Source organism: Aquarana catesbeiana, linkage group LG08, assembly GCF_042186555.1.
Source record: "Aquarana catesbeiana isolate 2022-GZ linkage group LG08, ASM4218655v1, whole genome shotgun sequence".
In the NCBI taxonomy this organism is placed as follows: Eukaryota; Metazoa; Chordata; class Amphibia; order Anura; family Ranidae; genus Aquarana; species Aquarana catesbeiana.
In genome coordinates this window covers 295,785,759-295,800,506 of record NC_133331.1, presented here as the reverse complement: position 1 = coordinate 295,800,506, position 14,748 = coordinate 295,785,759, and the positions used below count along the sequence as shown (strand labels likewise).

Here is a 14,748-nt window from a genome sequence, read left to right as displayed (position 1 = left end):
ACGGGCACTGATACAGCAGCACTGATGGGCACCGATGAGGTGGCACTGACGGCACTGATGATGGGCACTAATAGGCGGCACTGACGGGCACTGATAGGTGGCACTGATGGGCACTGATAGGTGGCACTGGTATGCGGCACTGATGGGCACTCATAGGTGGCACGGATGGGCACTTATAGGCGGCACTGATGGGCACTCATAGGTGGCATTGATGGGCTCTCGTAGGTGGCATTGATGGTTACTTATGGGTGGCACTGATAGTTGGCACAGATGGGCACAGATGGGCACTGATTGATGGGCACGGATGGGCACTAACAGATGGCATGAATGGACACTGATGGGTGGCACTGATGGCATTGCTTGTTTGCAGTGATGCCCCTAAGGGTGGCATTGCTGGGCATCACTGCAACATAATTGTGCCAATCAGTGCCCATTTGTGGGCACTGATTGGCACAGATTTGGCACACTGGGCACATGTGGATGGCCATGGGGTACATACCTGGCCATCCACATGTTGCCCCTTCCCTGGTGGTCCTAGTGGCGATCCCTGGTGGTCCAGTGTGGTGATCTGCGGGGGGGCTGCGCTGATAAACAATCAGCGCAGACCCCCCCTGCCAGGAGAGCCGCCGATCGGCTCTCCTCTACTCGCGTCTGTCAGACGCGAGTGAGGAAGAGCCGATCAACGGCTCTTCCTATTGACAGCGTGATCAGCCGTGATTGGACACGGCTGATCACGTGGTAAAGAGCCTCCGCCGGAGGCTTTTTACCAAGATCAGTGTAGCGGTGTGTCAGACTGACACACCGATCGCCGCGATGCGCGCCCCCGGGGGCGCGCTGCGGCATGTTATCCTGCTGGACGTCATGTGACGTCCAGTCAGGATAACACAACCACTTCCCGGACGTCAATCCGCTATAGGGCGGGCGGGAAGTGGTTAATGTTAAGTTTCTCAAGTCTAATTTTAATTCCGTCCTCTGTTAACCATGTAGATGCTTCCTGTGTTGTGTCATGAGGATAAACACTGCAGTTTTGGTTACTGAAGCCCCCCGATTCACTCGTGAAGACTGAGGAGAAGAATAAATTCAATACCTTTGCCATCTCCCCATCCTTTGTAACCAGATGTCCTTTCTCATTCTTTATGGGGCCAATATGGTCTGTCCTCCCTTTTTTACTGTTTACATACTTAAAGAATTTCTTGGGATTTTTTTTGCTCTCCTCCGCTATGTGTCTTTCATGTTCTATCTTAGCCGTCCTAATTGCACCCTTACATTTCTTATTGCATTCTTTATAAATTCTGAATGCTGATGATGATCCCTCAACCTTGTATTTTTTGAAGGCCTTCTCCTTTGTTTTTATATGCATTTTTACATTGGAGTTAAGCCATCCAGGATGTTTGTTCGCTCTTTTAAATTTATTACCCAATGGGATACATTGGCTAATGCCCTTATTTAATATGCTCTTAAAGCAAACCCATCTCTCCTCCGTATTCTTTGTTCCTAAGATTTTATCCCAATTTATGCCTTTTAGCAAGGTTTGTAGTTTAGGGAAGTTGGCTCTTTTGAAATTCAGTGTCTTTGTGTTCCCTTCATGTTTCCTATTTGTGTGATTTATACTGAAACTAATTGACCTATGATCGCTGTTACCTAAATTGCCCCGTATTTCCACATCTGTGATCAGGTCTGTATTGTTGGTAATCAGTAGCTCTAGTAATGTTTTATTTCTAGTTGGTGCATCTACCATCTGACCCATAAAATTGTCCTGCAAGACATTAAGGAACTGGCGAGCCTTAAATGAATGCGCGGTTCCCTCCGCCCAGTCTATGTCTGGATAATTAAAATCCCCCATTATGATAACACTTCCCATCCTTGCTGCTAATCCAATTTGTGATAGGAGATCCGTCCCAGTATTATTTTCCCCTTAGCTTCATCCCTTTGGAGCTCTACCCATAAAGATTCCACCTCCTCCCTAGCCCCCTCAGTGATGTCATCTCTCACATTCACTTGTACATTATTCTTGATATATAGGCATACCCCTCCCCCTTTTTTACCCTCTCTATCCTTGCGGTATAGGGTATACCCTTGAATGTTTGCCAGCCAATCATGAGAGCTGTTGAACCAGGTCTCTGAAATTCCCACAAAATCCAAATCCTCCTCGTACAACAGTATCTCTAGTTCACCCATCTTGTCCGCCATACTCCTGGCATTAGTGAACATGCCACATAGTTTAGACCGGTCGCATATTGTCCTCGTATTGGGTGTTTCAAGATTGCAACTAGGACTTGCTACTATACTCACCTTGTGTTTTTGTGCTTTGGTTAACCTACCACTAATGCCCCCAATACTACCCTCTGGAATATCTTCCGCGCTGGCTATCACTGTCTCTGGACCCTCCCCCCCATCGCCTAGTTTAAAAACCCCTCTAACTTTTTGGCCATCTTCATTCCCAGCAGATCTGCACCCTCCTCATTTAGGTGCAGTCCGTCCCTTCTATAGTACCGGTTATCGACTGAGAAGTTGGCCCAGTCCTCCAGGAACCCAAACCCCTCCTTACTACACCAGCTCTTCAGCCACTTGTTTACTTCCCTAATCTCCCTCTGCCTTTCTGGTGTGGCTCGATGTACCGGTAGTATTCCTGAGAACACTACCTTGGAGGTCCTTTTCCTCAATTTAGCTCCTAAGTCCCTAAAATCGTTCTTTAGGACACTCCATCTGCCTCTGACTTTGTCATTGGTGCCAACGTGCACCATGACAGCCGGGTCTTCCCCAGCCCCTCCCAGTAATCTGTCCACAAGATCCGTGATGTGCCGAACCCGAGCGCCCGGTAGACAACATACTGTTCGGCGCTTCAGGTCTTGGTTACAGATTGCCCTCTCTGTCCTTCTAAGAATTGAGTCCCCTACCACCAGAATCTGTCTTTCCTTTCCCTTTGCTGCCCCCCCACTCTCACTGGAGGAGTTCTTCCCCTAGCAGCTAGGAGAGTCCCTCATCTCCAGCAGTGCTGGTCCCTGACTGGTTTCACCAATGTCACTCAATGGAGTGTACTTATTGGGATGCTCCAGTCCTGGATCGGCCTCTCTGGCACTTCCCCCTCTACCCCTCCTGACTGTCACCCATCTACTCTCTGCTAGTGCCGGCACCTCTTTGTCTCCACCCGCCTCTGTGCTGGCCCCTGACGGCACCTGCCGTGTACGTTCCTGGCTCACCTTTAGTATGGAGGGACTCCTCAGTGCTGACAGTTGCTTCCCTAGATTCAGAACCTGGGCTTCCAGGGAAACAATGTGCTTACATTTTGCACAGCAGTATTCGCCCTCGATCGGATGATCAAGGAACGCATACATGCGGCAAGATGTACAAAGAGTCGCCTCTCCACACCTGCTGGGCATCGTACCTATTAAATTTAGTGAGGATTTGGGGATTTTACCCTGTCCAAATTACCTAACAGCTAGCTTCCTGGCACTAATACTCAAGACAATACACAGGTACACGACAAGACAATACACAGGTACAAAACAAGACAATACACAGGTACTCACAGACCTACGTGCACTCGCAATACACAAGTACTAACGATCCACACACACTACTCAGGCAACACTCAGATACTCACACTACACAGGTACTATGACCCCTGTTATAACCTCCTGTTTTAAACTCTGGTTTTTAACTCCCACTTATTCCAGCTCCACTTACACCAAGTTCCACAGCTTCAGACTGAGTCCTACAACCAGTTAAATAGGCACCTGTGAGCAATTAACCACAACCCTTAATTGATAGACTGATGAAACCAGAGGGAAAAAAAAAGCTATTTAAAAAGTGACAGCAAAAGGCAAATTACAAACTAAAAGGAAAAGCCCCAAAAATGCAACCCAGCAAACAAACTGGGATCAGCTGTTTGTAGCCTAAACCATAAAAAAAACAAAAAAAACTGTACATTAACTTTTACGAACAACATAAATTACAAGCTCCTGGTTGGAGCTTTCACAGTAGTCTGTGAGACAAAATGCTAATACTGGAATGGAACACCCCACTCCTTTAGTCGTCATAGTTCTAGGCGGCATAGTCCAAAATAGCCAGTTGTCTTTTAGCTTTTTATTTTTTTTTCTATTTTAGCTTACAGAGACAGGGGGCGGGAAATCGTACACGCTGCCCCCGCCCAGACACGCCCATAAGACTCCCCTAGTCATTGTTCATTGGTTGTTGTATAACCCCTCCTGTTTGGGGGAATGCCTGTGCTTGATTGGTCGATTGAAAAACCATGAGGCTATATGAATAAAATGTGCTTAGAGGTTCAGGTCAGTGGGTTTGAGCGATGGAGCTAAGAACATCAGAACGGTGACTGTGTCTGTTTATTGGGGAAATGAAGGAGACACGGGTTGTTTAAAGATGGATTATACTGAGAAGCTGAAAGGGCGCTTAATAGCGCAAAAGAATATAGTGGTTTATCCACGACAACAGTAGGGTTCCCAGCATGAAGCCGTAAGGCTACACTGCCGGGTACCCTCACCGGCAATGGCGGCTGCAGCACCTGACAGCTGATGGAAACATCAGCTGCGGTGCTGACATCGCTGGACTCCAGGACAGGTAAGTGTCCTATTGTGAAAAGCCAGCAGCTGCAGTATGTGTAGCTGCTGGCTCTTAATATTTTTTTTTGGGGCGGAATACCGCTTTAACTCCTTGTTGGGCACTCAAATGATCAGTGCTATACATACAGGGAGACAGTCCAATACCTTCCCATGACACAGGGTCTGGCAGTGCCCGGTGCTGGAATTCAGAGACCCAGGAACCCACCACCACCCTGTACAATGTCCTGAATACTAGAGAATACTTGGCAACCAAGAGAACAAACCCCTCCCCCTGCTGTCCTCCTATCCACACTGGGCTGCCACTGGAGGGAAGAAAAAAGGCTCCTCCCCCACAGCTCTCTACTCCACCAGCAGCATCCTCCTGCTATCCAATCAAATCCCTTCTCTTACTGCAGAGAGTGACATCACTCCTGTCAGTCAGCAGGCTGTCAGAGATTGGAGCCTTGCAGCCGGAGTTCTGGCAATTATCCTGATTAGCCGGCTACTGCGGCCAAAATTCAGCAAACTCTGGATGGCCGCACTCTATAAAATTAAAATGTGGAATTTTTGTGCTTTCTAGTCTTCAGATAACGAGCTCATCATTGCACCTGCCGTTACGAGGATAGTGTGAGAGACCATATAGCAGACCCACTTAGAGCTGAGTCTATTTGTGTAGGAAGTTCCCCTTTCTGGACATCATGATGACCCTCCATTGACCTCACAGCACTGCCTCAGAGCAAACAGATCATATTTATCATTCCTTGTCTGCAGATCTAATACTAATCAAATCCAGTTCAGAAACCAAACAAGACCAACAGAGAAAAGGGGGTTTATAATCTGACAGACCAAGAGGGTCCTGGGTAGGGATGGGTGAATGATTCGGCCTGAGCATGAGTTCGGGCGAACATTGGCTGTTCGCTCATTAGATGATCACCCGAATTATCGGGGCGTTTGACCGTTTGTTTGGCACCGCCGAATGACCTCAATGCACTGTGCTGGCACACAGTGCATTGGAATCCCTGATTGGCTGAAGGAATGAAAGCTTTGTCCAATCAGGGCATCGAGCACTGTCAGAGCCATGATTGAACGCTGTCATGACGACTCTATCCAATCATGGCCCATTGCTTAGTCCCGCCCCACACTATAAAAGCATTCTTTCAATAGTGCCCATTTGTAGTGTGATATCAGCGTGGAGAGAGATAGAACAGGACTCTGTTCAGTGCTACTAGACAGTTAGTGTGCTATTCTGATTCTATTGTCAGTGTAGAGTATCAGTTTAATGTGAATCTTGTGATAGTTCAGTCAGTGTGAGTGTAGTGACCATTCATTTTTACATTAGTATCAGTTTATTTTATCAGGGCAGGTTTACTGCAGTATATTTCAGTGCGTTACGTGCCGTTTAACGCCGTATATTTCAGTGCGTTACGTGCCGTTTAACGCTGTATATTTCAGTGCGTTACTGCAAGTTTAACGCTGTATATTTCTGTGCATTACTGCAAGTTTAACGCTGTATATTTCTGGGGTTACTGCAAGTTTAACGTTGTATATTTCAGTGTGTTACTGCAAGTTCAACGCTGTATATTTAGGAGCGTTATGCAAGTTTAACACCATATATTTCAGTGCATTACTGCAAATTTATCGTTATTTATTTCTGCATGTTACGTGCCATTTAATGCAGTATATTTCAGTGCGTTACTGCAAGTTTAACGCCGTATATTTCAGTACGTTACTGCAAGTTTAAAGCTGTATATTTCAGTGCATTATGTGCCGTTTAACGCAGTATATTTCATTGCGTTACTGTAAGTTTAACACCATATATTTCAGTGCGTTACTAGCCATTTAATGCAGTTTATTTCATTGCGTTACTGCAAGTTTACCGCCGTATATTTCAGTGCATTAGTGCACGTTTAACACAGTATATTTCTGTGCATTACTGCACATTTGGCGCAGTATATTGCAGTGCCTCAGTGTAGTTTTACTGCAGTATATTATAGTGTGGAGTGTGTCTGTGTAGTGACTACTCAGGTTAAAGTGCACCAAACACCACTTTCCATTGATTAAAGTGCATCCACGTACACATTTCCACATCTTTATTACATTTTGTAAATAAGCGCCCCCCCATCATGTCTGGGAGGACAACAGGGAGAGGCAGACGTTCCCGTGGCACTATGAGGGGACCAGCAGCAGCGTAGGTGTCCACAGGCAAAGATGGACGTGGTCAGTCCTCAGGCAGGGCATCATTTCCTCTGTTTAGTGATGTTGCCCATGCTATCCAGCCACAGCATGCAGAGGAGGTGGTGGACTGGCTTACTAAATCATCATCCTCATCCTCCGTCACCCAAGCAAAGACTAGTGCGTGGTCCACTGCAGCTGCCAGAGTGACTTATTCTGCCTCCTTGTCTTATTCCTGACATAGCCCCAGCATCAGGCATGGAGGAGTCAGCTGAGCTGAGCTTACTCCTTGACGATGCATAGCCACTACTTGATTCATATGTTGGTTCTGAGGATGAGGAAGGTAAGAACATAAGCCTACAGAGAGGGGAGAATACCGGTACACAAATTGGCAGTCATGTTCTCCCAGCCGCAGCATATTGCTAAGTTGTCTCCAGTGATAATGAAGATGGAGGAGATGATGATGATGAGCTCACTGACGTGACTTGGGTGCTGAATAGAGCAGAGGAGGAAAGTGAGGGTGAGGCACACCCCCCAACGAGGCAGCCATCAAGGAAGGGTAGAGAGCAGCCACCCTATTCCATCACATTGTGGAGCTGTTATCTCCCAGCCCACTTCCCACAGCTCAGCTGTCTGGGCCTTTCTCAGCACATGTACAGTCGATTGCACTGTTGCAATTTGCAAAGTTTGTATCAAGCATGGCAAGAACACCAGCCATTTGGGTACCGCATGCTTGACAAGGCATTGAACCTCCCACCACTCAGCCCATTGGCAAGAGCACCTGAAAGCCACACAAAAGAGGCGCAATTCTGTTACACCTCCTTAATCAACGCAGTCTGCCCCCACTATATTTATATATTTATATTTTATGGCCTCTCAGCAGCAATTTTTCTGACCCATCTGCTGCAGCAAAAAAGAAAAATTACAGACACTGCCACCCACATGCCCAATGTCTAAATGCAAGCTTGTCAAAGCTGCTGTCTCTACTACTGCCTTTGGATTCTACCACCTTCCATGAATTTGCAGAATGTGCTGTACCACAATAGCAGGTTCCCAGATACTATTTATTTTCACGTAAGGCCATTCCAGCTCTGTACCATCACGTGAAAGGCAATGTTGTGGCATCGTTTGGCAAGGCAGTCAGCCGCAAAGTCCACGTTACTACTGACACGTGGTCCAGCAAGCATAGTCAGGGATGATATATTTTGTTCACAGCACACTGAGTAACTCTGCTTGCAACTCGGAAGGATCCAGGACAGGGCTCATTGCTGTAGCTTGTTTTGTGCTGCCATGTCTCCATACAGCTAGTGGTGATGATGCAAGATTTGTCAGCTCTACCTCCTACTCCTCCTCAATGCTCTCCTCTGCTGAATTGTCCTATGAACTACAAGTACCCCCTAAGCGTCCAAGGGGCTTTTCAATGAGTCAGGCTAAAACGTGTCATGCAGTGCTTCAGCTGGTGTGTCCCCATGCCAATGGCTGCTCATAAAAAATGCATGCACTGCACTGTCACCATTTGAGGAGGCCACAAGGATGGGGAGCCGTGACAATGCAAGAATCAGTGACACAATCCCTGCTGTGTTCCTGCTGGAGCAGACTCTGCATGGTATTATGTACAGGACACTTGAGGCAGAGCAGCGGGAGGAAGAGGGGGACTTTCTTTCCTCTCAAGGCCCACTTTATGCAGCAGACACCATTGTTCCTACGCCACAAAACACACAAGAGGAGAGGGAGGAGGTTTCTGGCAGTTTTGGAGGCATTGAAGCAGAGGAAGACATACGCCAAACAGTAAGAGATGGTTTTCCATCCGCAGAACCCTTGGGAGTAGTACGTGGTTGGGAGGAGGCAGTTCCAGATACTGTAATCCTCAGTGACCCTGATGAGTCTGCTTCTCATGCCTCCGCAAATTTGCACGGGCACCCTCATACTTCAAAGCCTGCGAATAGACCCAAGAATATGTGGCATAAAACAGAAGGATCACTATTGGTTGGCAACCTTCCTTGACCACCGTTACAAGGGGAAAATCTCAGAACTCAGGCTAGTGCAGAAGATGAAATCTCTTGAGGACACCTTAAAGAGGAGTTTATCTAATGCTTTTCCCAACTCTGGTAGGTTACAGTGTCATGGAAAACGTAGTTTTGAGGCTTCTGTTGGTCAGCGTCTGCATCACATGGTGGACGATTATCTAGGGGCAAAAACAGAGATGGAGAGTTTTCCAGTCAACGATCCACTGGCTTATGAGGTCATGAGAATAGACCACTGGCCAGAACTTGCCCAGTATGCAATTGAGCTGCTGGGCTGCCCTGCATTCAGCGTGCTTTCCGGACAGGCATTCAGTGCTACTGAAGGTTTTGTTACTGATAATAGAATGCGTCTGTCCACAGACTCCGTGGACCATCTGACATTTATCAAAATTAATCAGTCCTGGATTACCAACAGCTATGAAGCCCCTGACGCTAATGTTGCTGATTAAGTGTTTTTGTGATGTGGAATCTCTGCAGGACTTCTAGGCTGCCTAGCTTTGTGGATGTTGATTTCATCTGGAAGAATGTTTTTGGGCACAATTAACTCCCAAAGACCAATTTTTTCGCACCTGTTTGACAGGTGCATGTCATTTAGATTTTTGACAGCAAGGCCAATTCTTGCTTTCATCAAGAGTACTTCTATAGGGTTACAGTGTGAAGGTGCCACCAAAACCCAAAGACCAATTTTTCCGCACCTGTTACTTCTATCCAAAGTCTGTGGAAAAAACAGCAGAATTTATCCAAAAAATCTCTAATCTTGTTCCCAGTGCACTACATTGTGGCCTCATCATACAGACTGGCTCCCCAAGCCGTTGCTTACAAAATAAAGAAAGCTTGCAGGAAAAATGTCATTTCTTTGGCTTTACAAATGCAATTATTACTGCAGCAGTTTCTATACACAGTACAGATGCACCACTTTACAGGTAGACTAAGAGGACTCCCCAGGCACTATATTAAAATGATTTTTTTTTTCATTTTTATGCTTTAAGCATCAGTAGATCACCGCTCATGTAAAAATTACGTTTCTTACAAACTTTTTTTTCATTGATAAATGTCCCCTAGGGCAGTACCCGGACCCTCATAACCATTGTATGCCCAATTACTTGCATATAAGCCTTCAAAATGGGCACTTTTGATCTGTCCAGTTTGAGTGCCATACGTAGACTTCAATGGGGTTTGTTTTTCAGTTCCAAACTTTTGCGATGTTTGAAAGTTCTGGTTTGAACCCAACAGGGGGTCGTTCGGTCTATCCCTAGTCCCGGGTCCTCTAATATGTAACAAACAATAATCCAGGCTCAACAAACCCTAGGTGTCAGGCCGTCATGGTGACAAAAAATTGCGTCCTGGCACCTGGGCTGCCACCCGAATACTCCACACACCCCAGGTGTGCCCTCCGCTATGGATCCTGATTACCAATCTACAGGTTCAGGACTGGCATAGCAGGTGCTGCCGGGTATAGGGGAGGGAGGAGAGCGAACACACATCCGCTCTCCTTCCCTTCTTGTTGCTGACCCAGAAGTGACTTGTATGACGTGACTTCCAGGTCCTCATTGGCAGTTTCCCCGACCATCGAAGCTGGGAAAGAATGTAACGCAGTGCGAAGTGCATCGCATTACATTCAGTGGAGCTCAGGGGGGACATTGGGTGTCTTTTAGACCCTGGATGTCTCCTTAAAGAGAACCTATCACCAAAAAAATAGGGGGCTTTTTTATGTTATGGGGAAAAAAGTTACATAAAATTAAAAAATATACATACACACGCCTGAAAAGTCGATTGCGATACACATGTTTTTTTGTTTTTTTTAAAGGTAACTTTTTTATTGTTTTTATAAACAGTAACAATAATTGTTATACAGGTGTACAAAGCACAGCAAATATTGCATTATTCAAGGTTCAATACAGTGGACAGGTATACAGATTAACATTATGCAGTAGTACATACAACACATCTCAAAATACATATCATTGTCGCCATCAGGTGTTAGGTACTGGGATTTACAATATCATACCAATGTTGTGGTCTCTTATTAAGCAGGAGGTATGGTACTCTCTGAACTCACCCATGAGTTCCAGATTTTGGTGAACTTTTTGGGGCATCCTGTAGCTTCATATGTCAGCTTATATAATGGTATAGCTTGGTTGACAATAGTGAGCCAGAGTTTCACGGTCGGGACCACATTAGATTTCCAATGCATGGTTATTGTTTTTTTAGCATAAAACATCACTATACGTATGAAGGATTGAACATTTTTGGGTAACTCTTCATCATCAATATACCCCAACAGACATCTAAGAGGATTACAGATATTTGGTATTTTAGCTATAGTGCTGATAATGGCCGTAACCTCTGACCAAAATTGCCGTACCGGCGCGCACTCCCATATTAAGTGGAAGAACGTGCCCTCAGCTGTCCCGCATCGAGGACATAAAGAATCAGATGCTCTCTTAAGTTTAAATAGCAATTGTGGTGTGAAGTATGCTCTGTATAATAACTTAGTCTGGATCACTTTATCTCTAGAAGAGATGACAGAGGGGATCTGTACGGGCAATATTTCCCCCCAAATCTCCTCCGTCAGCTCGGGTATGTCCGATTTCCATTTATGTTCAATAGCAGTGAGCCTAGTAGTAGTAGAGTGTAGCAAAGTCTTATAATAGGACGATATAAGTTTGTCATGTCAAGGATCGGTCAGTAGAAGCTCAAGTTGGGAAGGTTGCATCTCTGTATTACGAAGCCCAAATTGTGCCACTGCAGTATGTCTTATCTGTAAATACTGGAAATAGGCCGTGTGTGGGAGCCCAAAATCCCTCTGAAATTCCATAAAAGATCAGAATGTATTGTCTAAAAACAGGTGTGCTATAGTTTTAACCCCTTTCTTTGCCCAATATCCCCCGTCAGTTCTCTGGTTAAATTCTGGTAAGCTTGGATTTCCCCATAATGGAGCATTAGGAGACAAGACAGCTCTAGAACTAGGGGGTAGTAGTTTAGAAATTTTAAAAATCTGTAGTGTCATGGCCAGAACCTTTACTCCCCCTCTCCCCCTAAGTGACATGCGATGTATTAGGTTTTGGAGGGATTCGTATGAGGTGAGGAAGGCTGCCTCAAGAGCAGTAGCTGCATTGTTGGCCTCTGGAAAGAACCACCAATGGGCATGTGCCAGTTGTGAACCGATATAATATGTTTGGAGACATGGTAGCGCCAGTCCCCCCTCCAAGGTGGGCAATTGTAAGGTATGTTTGGCAATCCTCACCACACCGCCCCTCCATATAAAATGGGTGATTATAGAGTCTATTTCCTTAAATTTAGCTTTTGTTATATAGATTGGTGAGTTACCCAGAACGTAAAGGAATCTCGGGAGGTAAATCATTTTAAAGATATTTATTCTTCCTAAGAGCGTAAGTGGGAGGTTATTCCAGGTTTTCAATGTGTTTTTTAATCTACTAATGAGGGGGTCTAAATTAATCTTGGCATAGGAAGAGATAGGTTGTTCAATCAAAACCCCCAGGTATCTAAAGCTGTGGACTATTTGTAATGGGCAGTCTTGAGGTAGTCTTATTTGAGCCTCTCGGTCGATCTGGAACAATAAAGATTTATCCCAGTTGACCTGAAAGCCTGAAAAATGGCCAAACCGCCGGATGATTTCCAGCAGGGTCGGGAGTGACGACTGGGGGTCCTCCAAATATATCAAGATGTCATCCGCATATAAGGACACTTTTTCTTCTAGGCCCCCAGTCGTCAGTACCTTAATTTCCCCACTGGATCTCACCAATGCTGCCAGGGGCTTTATTGCTATTGCGAACAGGAGTGGTGACAATGGACACCCTTGTCTTGTACCTCTCTTTATCTGAAAAGCTTTTGATACGGACGCATTTACTCTCAATCTAGCAATAGGATTGGAATAAAGGAGGCGTACCCACTTTATAAAAGTAGGGCCAAATCCAAATTTGGCTAGAACTTCAAAAAGATATGGCCATTCGACTGAGACAAAGGCCTTGTGAGCGTCTAAAGCAAGTACAGCGCGGGTACCAGTTGTATCGTGAATTGCCTTCAGATTAGTATACAGTCTACGCAAATTGATAGAGGTTGACCTTCCAGGTATGAATCCTGTTTGATCCGCCCCCACAATGGTCGTAATCACCGCATTCAATCGTTTAGCAAGTACTTTAGCTAAAATCTTTACATCAGAGTTGATAAGCGAGATTGGCCGGTATGATTCGCATAAGAGGTGGTCTTTATGAGGCTTGGGGATTAACACTATCAGTGCTTCTGACATGGAGGGTGGCAGCTGACCTGTTTTAATGGCAAAATTGTACATCCTTAACAAATGAGGTATTAGTAGGTCCCTAAATTGCATGTACCACTCAATAGGAAATCCATCAAGGCCTGGAGTTTTGTGTCTAGCAAAGGATTGTATTGCTTCTCCTATTTCGTCTACCGTCAATGGGGCGTCAAGTGTAACTGTCTGAAGCTCCGTTAATTTGGGGAGTGAAATTTCCGAGAGGTAATCGTCTAGTTCCACTATTGTATAGTGAGCTCTGGTTGTGTATAGGGTGGAGTAGAACTCGACAAATGCTTCCATAATATCTTCGCTCTGTTCCACCACTATGCCCGCTGAATTTTTAATTCTGGGGATATTGCAGGCTGGTCTGGCTAGGTATGCTAATAACCGACTATTTTTATCCCCGAATTCAAATATACGCTGGCTCTGATATAGAAGTTTTTTTTGTGTACGTTCCACTAGTACCAAATCCAGCTCTCTTGCCTTGTGTCGCCAAGTGGCGTGTGTCGCAGAAGTAGGGCCATCAGAGTGCGCAATCTCTGCGTCCCTGAGCCCACCCTCTGCGTCCACTAGTCTGGACTGTGATGCCTTGCGGGCCTGTCCAATCGCAGCTGCAAAGGAACCACAAGTGGTGGCCTTAAAGGCATCCCAGACCATCAGGGCGTCTGCACTATGTTTGTTATTTATCCAGTAAAGTTTCATATCAGCTGAACTCTGGTCTATCACGGCCTGATCCTCTAACCAGAGTGGGCTCAGCCTCCACACCCTGTACAAGGAGGGCGCGTTAAAGGCCAGGTCCACCATCAGAGGTGAATGGTCTGATAGTGCCCTGGGTAGGTACTTAATTCCTGTTATTAAATGAAGTATATTAGAAGAGACCAAGCAGAGATCAATTCGTGATAGAGTATTATGGGAGTCAGATTGACACGAGTATTCCCTCACATTAGCATGTCTCCACCTCCAGGCCTCCACCAGGTCAAATTGAGTTAGATAAGACCCTAGGGGCGTTGGGGGTAGTGTAGAACATCGGAATCTGTCCATAGAATTATCTCGCACCGTATTGTAATCCCCAGCTATTATTAATGGGCCTTCAGCAATTTCGAGTATTGTTCCCATCACCTTCTCAAAAAATTTCTTTGTAAAGGGTGGTGGGATATAAATGTTTATCACCGTATATGGTTTACCTAGAAGTTCCATTACCAAGATGACAAAACAGCCATTTGGATCAAGTTTAATGTGTTTAATTGGGATTGGTGCTGATTTGGCAATGAGAATAGACGTCCCCCTGGCAAAAGAGGAATAGGTGGAATGTAGAGCATAAGCTATTTTAGCTCTTTTAAGGGCCATAACTCTGGAGCCCTGGAGATGGGTCTCCTGGAGGAGGATCACATGCGGCTTGTGGCGTGCTAAGTAATCAAACATCACTGAATGTTTTATCTTAGAATTAAGCCCCCTAACATTCCATGATATCAGACGTAAAGTATTCATTTCTGAGTGTAAAACTTAAGGTTGCACGACCACCTTCCGAGGCACCTCAGAGCTAACCATCGTGTGGAACTTCAATCTCCCCGAGAGGTGGGGGCGCAACTCCGGACACTTTTCTGAAAAAATATTATGTTATCAAACACGTATACCTGAGCACCTTGATGATTTGTCTGATCCGTGAACCTGCAAATATTTATCATAAAGTAATAATCATGTAACCATGGCATAAACG

General features: G+C 45.5%; 2 protein-coding genes across 2 annotated transcripts in view; both read left to right on the top strand.

The window, feature by feature from the left end:
* LOC141106826 (uncharacterized) overlaps positions 1–14,748 on the top strand; it is a 559,651-nt gene that overhangs the window by 394,350 nt on the left and 150,553 nt on the right. The gene's annotated exons all lie outside the window — the stretch shown is intronic.
* LOC141104975 (uncharacterized) overlaps positions 1–14,748 on the top strand; it is a 31,464-nt gene that overhangs the window by 10,577 nt on the left and 6,139 nt on the right. Inside the window, exon 2 of the mRNA XM_073594785.1 lies at positions 10,072–10,074. Coding sequence (XP_073450886.1) covers positions 10,072–10,074 — 3 coding nt within the window. The remainder of the gene's footprint in view (positions 1–10,071; positions 10,075–14,748) is intronic.